Here is a 9318-nt window from a genome sequence, read left to right as displayed (position 1 = left end):
ATCTCTGAAATAATATGTAATATTATTTTATTATATTATTTTATAAGATGAAATTTGTCAAATAAATTTCATTACTTTATTTATAAGCCAATCACATATATTATTGTTTCGCGAATCCTTATAACTATTCTTTAACGCAAGACGTTTTAAAAGAATAAACAGGCAAAACAATAAAAGCAAAAAAATTAAAGTTCTTATTCGAGTTCTCAATTCTTTAAACATCTAATGTAATCGCTTTCTATAATATAAGAGAGAAGTGTTTCATTGCTTCGAAATATCTAAAGATAGGATCTACGCGAACAGAAAGAGGGTGAACAATCGTTTTGAAGAGGTCAACAAGAAGAAGAAGAAGAAGAAGAAGTGTAAGAATAAGAAGAAAAGCGAATGGGGTAGAGTTGTGGTGAGGTGAGGTGAGGTGAGGTGTTGCCAAGCTGACTGGAACCGAACTGGAATCTTCAAAAGAAAGAATCGGAATCAGAAAGAAAGAAAGAAAGAAAGAAAGAAATCTCGTACAATTCATGGATGGAAAGGCAGCAGACCGGAAATCCCTTTAGATTCGATAACCCTCTCCCTTCTCCCCGTTACCACCCCCCAACCCTTCTTTCATCACACATTTGCTAGACGACTTTTGAATCGACAATAGAATCTAAAATTAGACAAATTTCAAACGATATGTAGTGTTTCACAACGATACGCGTTTTTAAGATTCTCAAATAATAAACGTATTCTAAAAAGATTATTTATATCTTTTCATATGTGTATTTATCTTTTATATATATATATGTGTGTGTATGAATATAAAAAGAATCGTTTGTTATTATTTTAATTAATTTCCGAGTGAGAATGTGAATAATACAAATTAATTATTAACAATTATTATTTTTGTTTAATTATTTTACGAATACTATAACGAGGTACCTAATCCTTAATAACAAAAAAAAAATGGTAAGAAAGAGAGAGAGAGAAAGATATAAAGAAATATAAAGAAGGATGCTGTATTTAAACGAGTTTAAATGATAAATGATTTTCTGTCCCTACACGTTCGGTGGTTTTGAATTAAGAATAATATTGAAGAAGATGATTCCGTTATGGTTGCTGTCTCGTTATGGCTTCATCCGTACCGCGAAATCTTTGATAATATCCTTTAAATTTGTCTTTTTATTCTCCTTTGACAGAGGAGAGGAAAGATCAAGAATCAGGTACGATGACACCGAGAATGAAATTAATCACGACTAATGAATTCCTTTTCTTTTCTTTTCATTTCTTTTCATTTTTTTTTCTTTCTCATTCTTTCTTTTTATAATATCTTTCACCAACTCTCTCTTTCTCTGTCTGTCTGTAATTTTTTAACGAGTACTTATAATTCCTTGAGTATAATCTCCTCTTACGTGTGCTGCCGCAGTTGAAATCTTTTTCCCTTCTTTCCTATTATTATTATTATTATTATTATTATTATTATTATTATTCTTTTATTTTATTTAAGTTCCTAGTTTTTTTTAAATCATAGACCAACAATATCTAAGCTGGTAATTGCTTCCGACAAAGAATATCACTTGGAATGAGATTAATGGAAAAAGATTTGCTCGTTACTGTGTGTGTGTGTATGTGTGTGTGACTGTATAAAGAGAATTGAAATAGATTGTTACCACCGTGATTTTTCTAAAGTGTTTTAAAAGTATTTAAAAGTCTCGTAAAGAAAATCATTTAAATGTAAAAGAGAATCTAAAATGTTTGTTCCTATTTTTGTCATTTGCAATATAAATAATATTAAAATTATATATTTATAAAATATTAATAAAATTCTAAATACTATACATATATATTTCGAATAAATAATTTCGATCAAAATAATGTATTATTATATTATAAACTGAGTCATAAACATCTATAAAAATTGATATTTTAAAAAAAATTTATATTATATAATACTTTCCAAAAAAAACTGATTTAACAAAAAATTGATATTTTTGTGTTACCCATATTTAACGTATTCTCACATATATTATTTACCTACCTCTACGTTCCCAATTATATGTTTCATATTTTTATCATAAAATTGTATCATTACCTTTTACAAAGTTTTACTTTTTTAAAAATGATAAAAAATAACCAATAAAAAAAAAAACAAAAGAATGAAAGCAAGAAAGAAAGAACCGTTTTCTATTAAATTAAATGAATTGTTATAAAAATGTTGAATAAACTTACGGTCCATCGAAAAGTGAAATGTAGTTGCAGGGTGACCGGTTCAGTAAGGGTGAAGGTGTTTTGACCAAGGGCGTGACTAGATACATTGCCGAAACTGCATGAACCTATGGCAGTGACATTTGACTGATATTCCTTCAGGCATAACCAAAAGGCTGTTGAACAGGTGCTAGTACATGGTGGTAAACCACCCTTTCCACCTCCCCCACCCCCGCCACAACACCTGCCGTCCACCAGGGTGCCCCTGTTGTTCGTCAACGACAGGATCTGAACTTCGAAAAATCCACTCCCGGTTGTCGTCTAATTTATTAAACAAACAAAACGAACAATTATTAATATTAATTAATATTCTCGTAATCAATCAGTTGTTTATCTAGTCCATAAAATCAAATTCTTAATAAGAAGGTATCATAGGGAATTTGGACATCAAAAAAAGAAATAGTAAATTCCCTATGATAACTTCTTATTAAGAATTCTCGTAATCGTTTGACAAATGATTGTTTTTTTTTCAAATATATTATATCATTGTCAGAGAGAAAAATATAATTACAATGAAATATTTTAATACCAAAAATTATTGTAATTAATTATTCTTACATTTTTATATATCAGAACAAAAAAAAAAAGAAATCGTAATAATTTCGAAATAAGACGATAGTATTATTTTCTTTAGCACGCATATTATTACACACGCAGACACACGCTCGTGTTGATAGAAATAATATACTCAATTCATATAATTATAAATTGATACGCTATATGAATTTCTTGTGTAGTTTGCTTATATGATTATTATATATATATATTCATACACACACGTGTACCAAGTATTCGAGCATACGAAAATACACACACACTGACATATCTATTATTACATGTCCCTAAGAATATATTTGAACATATACAACACACACAGACACACATATATGTAGGAAGCATTCGAGCATACTTTACATATACGAATATTTTCTTACATATACATAAAAAGTAAATAAGAAAGAGAAAGATATAGTATAAGAAAGAAGAAAAACGTGTATGGATGAGTTGCACGAAGATAGGTCTATGTAATTACCGGTAAGAGTAAGATCGAAGGTAGAAAGCGCAGAAAGGATCGTCTGCTAACCTTTGCTTTCCATAAAGTTCTTCCTCCTTCTCATATATAACGTGTGTATATATATATTCTGTATACGTGTATGTTATATAAATGAGTTAACGTTGTGTCGACGTTAGTGACATTTTCGCGAGTTACATTAAAAGTTAGCAAGTAGCTAGAAAGCTTCTAACTATGACTATACTACGATTTGTTTTCTTTATTTATCTATCTATCTATCTATCTTTTTCTATACATTTATATCTTATTTTGTCACTAACACTTATTAATGATACGAGAAAAATGTATATACATAAAATCATAGTTACGTGTTAGTATCCAAGGATTCTCATTGGCAATCAGAAACTTTATAGATTTCTAAGCAAACCTTTCTCTCTCTTAAACGTAATATGAAAGGCTTACCGATGATCTTATATACCTTTTTTTTTTTTTTTTAATATGTGTATACGTATACATGTTGTTTTTTTTTTGTAATTGCAATAGAGGGGGTATAATGAAAGGAAGGTGAGATAATCCTATCGTGAGAATTGTACTTTTTTTTATTAAATTAATTAGAATGGTGCAGCATTAAAATCACGTATTTGATTTTATTAGATTTTTATAGATATTTAAAATTGTGTAATTGAGATTGTTTTGTAATTATGCTGATTTTTGTATTTTATACATATATATTATAATTAATTTTTTTTTATTATTTGTCAAATATAATTGTATGAAGTTATAAACTTTGTTTTTCCAATTAAGAATGAATGATTAAAAAATTAAAAAAAAAAAAAACAAAGAAGAAGAAATCGATAAACTGTCAAATTAATATTCCATTATTCATTTTGGATAAAAAAGAAAAATAATTTTCTACAAATTAATCATACACGCCCACATGTATATAACATCCTTTGTGCGAATAGGTCTCTTTGTCAAGTCTATTATTGGTCATACGTAGTATACTATACTTATATATATATATATATACAAATATACACATAGGTAAGATACGAATCGTCGTTTTACCTGGCTTATTCTTTACCGAGTTTACGAGAAGAGACACCGTGCAGTAAATTCACTTCGAGCTCCATCCTCGCAACCATACCATAGCAACAAATAAAAAATTCTAAAAGTGTGTGTGTGTGTGTGTCTATATGAGAGAGAGAAAAAGAGAGTGGCATGGGTGAGGGGGAGAGGGGGAGAAAATGAGAAAGGACGAGTACCGGAGAACGGGATATATTCGCTTGTTTGGAAAGCGTACAACGTAACACGTATTTTTCTCTTTCTCTTTCTCTAAAAAATAATAATTTTTTTTTATCTTATTTTATTTTATTTTATTTCATTTTATTTTATTTTATTTTATTTTATTTTATTTTATTTTATTTTATTTNTTCAATATAATAAATAATGTTACGAGATTAATTAGTTAAAAACAATATTTTCGTTGCTTCGATCAATATCAAAGTAAAATAATTTTATGATAAATCAATATATTACTATTCTTACGAATATAATCAACATTTTTTTGTATTCCCTCATAAAATACAAAAATAATGATATGAAATAAATCGCGAGATGAATTTATAATCAACACAACGTTCATAGATACAGATAGATAAAATTCTAATTAATTCGACAAGAACATTCTTATATATATATATATAATACAATATAATCTAAAGATACGATAAAAACAACAACAACAACAAAAAAATCAACTTCAGTTTAATCCACGTATAGTAGATAACAACAAAAATTCTAATTGGTTTGGCCAATGAAAAAGGAACGAGGTGAGGTGAGGGGGGAAAGGGAAAGGGTAGGATAGTTATTGAGATTTCATCGAAGATTTCTCGTATGCTTATTAGTCAATGGGCCGAAACTAATACCTGAGTCAACTGGACAACACCTTCAGTTAACCACCCAAGTTAAAAAGAGATAGATGGATAGATATACAATGAATAAGAAAAAGAAAGAAAGAAAGAGTATAAGAAAGAAAGAGAGAGAGAGAAAGATGAAAGTATGGTTTCTCCTAAACACTTCTCGACTCACACCTGTTCCTCTTGTTTCGTACCCCCATTGATCCCCCACTACCCCTTTTACAGGTCAGGTAGACCCTGCTGGTAGATAGGGGTGGGTGGGGGGATCAGGTTAAAGAAACTGGATGATCTTGTTGCTATAAAGCTGCCGTTGATGCTGTTATTGGTATTGGTGTTGGTTATGGTGTTAGTAGAAGCATCAAACATTGATCGAGTTTCAGTTTCGTCGATTCACCTAACACAGACACACTAACAAAAGATTCTTCTTTTTCTTCTTCTTTTTCTTTTGACTTTATTTATTTTTGCATCTCTCGTTCGATATCTCACTACTACTATATTCTTCTCTTATATATGTATATGTGTATTATGTATTTCTTGTGTAAGAGTATATGAGTTTGTATAGTTTTTAAGTGTAGAAGTGTTCGTTGGTGGTAACGACAAGTTTTCATTCCTTGCATCTTCCCACGGGATATTCGATACACCCAACGGGCATCGATTATTATTTTTCTCAAATCGTTAGAAAAAAAATTTCTATTCGAGAAGAAGAATATCTTGTCTCCCTTCTTTTTTTTTATACTTTCTTTTTTGCCAATCTTCCAAAAATCTCGTGATATGTTCTTTCTTTCTTTTTTTTATTTTCCTTGGAATCCAATTAGGAAAATATGTTAAAGGATTATTTTCTTTTTGTTTGTAGATCGAATGAAATAGTTGAAATATATTTCGATTGGTAGAAATAATTCTGCGATAATATTCGTAAGTTTAGGTGTATTATATTTATATTCTTTTTTTTTTTTTTCCCCTGCCTTCCGAAAAGTACTAGTAAAACGCGTATACTCGACAAAACGGAAGAAAAACGAATAAGAGTTTGATGATAATGATGATGGGGAGTTTGGTTTGTACAGCACAGTTTGCACAGGTCAACTCACGAGAACGCGTGAAATTGAAAAGAAATAGAAAGAGAGATGGAATATTTCTCTTGAACGGAAGTAAATAATAATTTTGTTGTGGAATTTAGTGACTATGTAATTAATTTACATTACAAATTAATATTAACAAAAATAGAAATTTATTTCATTTATTTATTTCATTCGTTTTCTAATATCATATTATAATGTAGAAGATTTTTATATTAATTCTTAATTAATCTATATATTATTATTATATTTTCGTTTGAAAATAATTTTTCATATTTATTTTTAAAAATCAAAGTTTCGATTGTAATTCATTCCCATGTATTAATCTTATATTCTGTAGAAATATTACTATCCAGTTAAAGTTAAAGATACTTTCTAATGATTTTCTCCATATTCGAGGGAAAATCAGTTAAGAACAAAATTGTTTGTTTTAACCAATTTCTATCTCTCTTCTTCCTCTGTTATTTCAACAAATAATTTTCCTTACGTCAAACACATTATCGTCAATGAATAAAAATAAATCCCTTCTTTTGTCTTTCTTAATTATTAACATTTCTTTCATTAATTATAATATACAAATTGATGCGTGTACATATTTTATTTTTCATTAAAATTTAATTCTATTTGATTAAAATAATACTTTTAATTTGTTAGAAAATCAAAATAATAAATGAATTTAAATCAACCAATCTTTCATCCTTCATCACACTTTATTTAAATCAATTTAATTCCAATAATTATTATTTAAATCTTCTATATATATATATACCAAATGAATAAATCAATTATTTCAAACGAAATAAATATATTCCGAAAAAAAGATAATACATTCTACAATATAGAATTTATTTTTCCCAGAAAGTTCATTGAACGATTTAAAGGAATGGTCGGTTTGACCGGACCCCGATGGTTAAGAAAAAAAAAAAAAAAATCTTCAATTCGAGGTAGGAGACCTCATTGAAATATACGAGATCAGAATTTTTGAGAAGACGACGATCCTGATTTCGTGTCTTTCTCACGCGCCAAGACAATGGTTGTGTCGTGGTTTACCTTCTTCTTATTATTCTTATTCTTCTTATTCTTCTTCTTCTTCTTCTTCTTCTTATTCCATCGTCTTTACACGCGTTAGAACGGATTAATCTGAACGATAAAGCTCTTTTATACCCACCAACGCGTACTCAAAGTGCATCGATCGCAAACACACACACATACACACAGAAAGAGAGAAAGATACATACTGACATATACATATAAAACACAAACAGATACATATCTACACGTATACGTATATCAAAGTTACATACACACCCCCTTTGTTTCTACTTTCATCTTTTATTTCATTTCATTTTAGATTTGATTTTATTTTCTTTTATAAACTTTACTCTTCGATATCACGCCAACTCGAATCTCATCAAAACCCCAATTGTTCGCCTACGCATAATTTTTATTAACAAAAAATGTAGAAAATCACACGATTTATTAGTTGCTTTCTAAACATATATTTTCAATCTCTATGGATATATATATTATCTTCACTAAAATACTTATAGGATATATTAACTTTCTCTCTTTCAAGTTTACGTGAAAGTAACGCACACGTTTGTTGCACATCCCTGAGATTCGTGTATTATCCTTTAAATCCTTAATATCATCGTTTCATTATTTAACCCTTCTTTGCATGATTTTTTCTTTTTTTGTTAAATAAATCAGGGTGATGTAATTAATGCTCTAGATTAAAGGAAAAATATTTAAAAAAATCCTAGTGCTATTTTTTGACAACTGCGTTTTGTTGTACGCAATAGTCGCTTAAAAAGTTGCTAGCAACAACAAATATACAGTACAAGGGTTTTGAGTACCTTTTTTTGTTGACTAAATATTATGATTGAAATTTCCATCATCATGCAAAGAAGGGTTAACAATATATCGAATAAAGATCTATAAAAATATATCTTGTATTTATATATTATCTTTAATGTTACTACATCTCAATGAACAAAAAAATCATTCTCTTTTATTTTTGTATATTAAAAAATAAATAAAGAAAATTAAAAACACAGTTAAAGTTTTCATTATAATATATTTCATTTAAATCATTTAAACGTATGAATGTTATCGACAAAAAAATATAATTGAAATTTGAAATATACAATATTTGAAATACGCGAGACCAAAAACAAGAGGCAACATTTGAACTGTCCAACATGTGCAACTGCAACAATAACGTGTCCAATGACCGTGTATGTACCCAAGCAGCAATCCCACTTTTCCACCAGACTTTACGACGCAATGAAAGTTTTATTGTATTTCCAGCGTAATAACTTATCCTTGGGTAGCGTTAAACCCAAAACCCCTTTGGTTCCTTTTAAAGTAATTTGTCTAAATGTGATTTACGCTGATTGACTTCTAAATTTTCTTCTTCCCTTACTTACTTATCCTCCCTCCCTCCCTACTTCCCCCTTTTCTTTCCTTTTTCAACCTTTCACTTGAATACCACGTCAATCTCTTATCTTAAACTACCACTGTTGTACTTAAGATTATTGTTATTCGTATATTAATCATCTTAATAGATCATAACTCATAACTCTAGTTCAAAGAAAATTGTTGAATGTGTTTAAAGTGTTGATAACTATTCATTCGTAATAGTGTTGATAATTATGATACGGCTATTGATTAATTGTTGAATTCAAAAATTAATTAAAAATTATTTTCTAATATTTGATTGTGTGCCCGACAAATTCGTATGAAACGATATTTTTCATTTACAATGAATTTCACGTAAAACCACCCTAAGTATCTTTAACAAACAAAAAAAAAAAGGAATTATCAATTAGAATGAACTTTACTAACAACCCAATAACATTTCTATTAACATTACTTTCCCACATCTAATCTCGATTGGCACCCAACGATAATTGAAGTCTTTCCAATACCAACAGTCAAGATTTAATAAATGTTGGACACCTTGTATTAGTATGGTGTTTCTATTCAAACCTGCCGCACCTTCAACTTTGGATAACAATCGTACGTCTGCTGATTCCTCTCAATAACACACACACACACACACACACATAAA

The 9318-nt window shown here is 28.9% G+C and overlaps 1 protein-coding gene across 2 annotated transcripts in view; it reads right to left on the bottom strand.

Annotated features, from left to right (window-relative positions):
- Positions 1-9318, bottom strand: part of LOC106789060 (protein jagged-1-like) — a 52080-nt gene that overhangs the window by 25066 nt on the left and 17696 nt on the right. For both annotated transcript variants that reach the window (XM_014752891.1, XM_014752892.1), the window contains exon 2: positions 2206-2502. In XM_014752891.1, the coding sequence (XP_014608377.1) occupies positions 2206-2502 (297 nt within the window). The remainder of the gene's footprint in view (positions 1-2205; positions 2503-9318) is intronic.

This window comes from Polistes canadensis, unplaced genomic scaffold (genome assembly GCF_001313835.1).
Source record: "Polistes canadensis isolate GaletaPanama2010 unplaced genomic scaffold, ASM131383v1 scaffold_162, whole genome shotgun sequence".
In the NCBI taxonomy this organism is placed as follows: Eukaryota; Metazoa; Arthropoda; class Insecta; order Hymenoptera; family Vespidae; genus Polistes; species Polistes canadensis.
The sequence above is the reverse complement of the archived record's forward strand: the minus strand, read 5'-3'. Positions and strand labels throughout refer to the sequence as shown.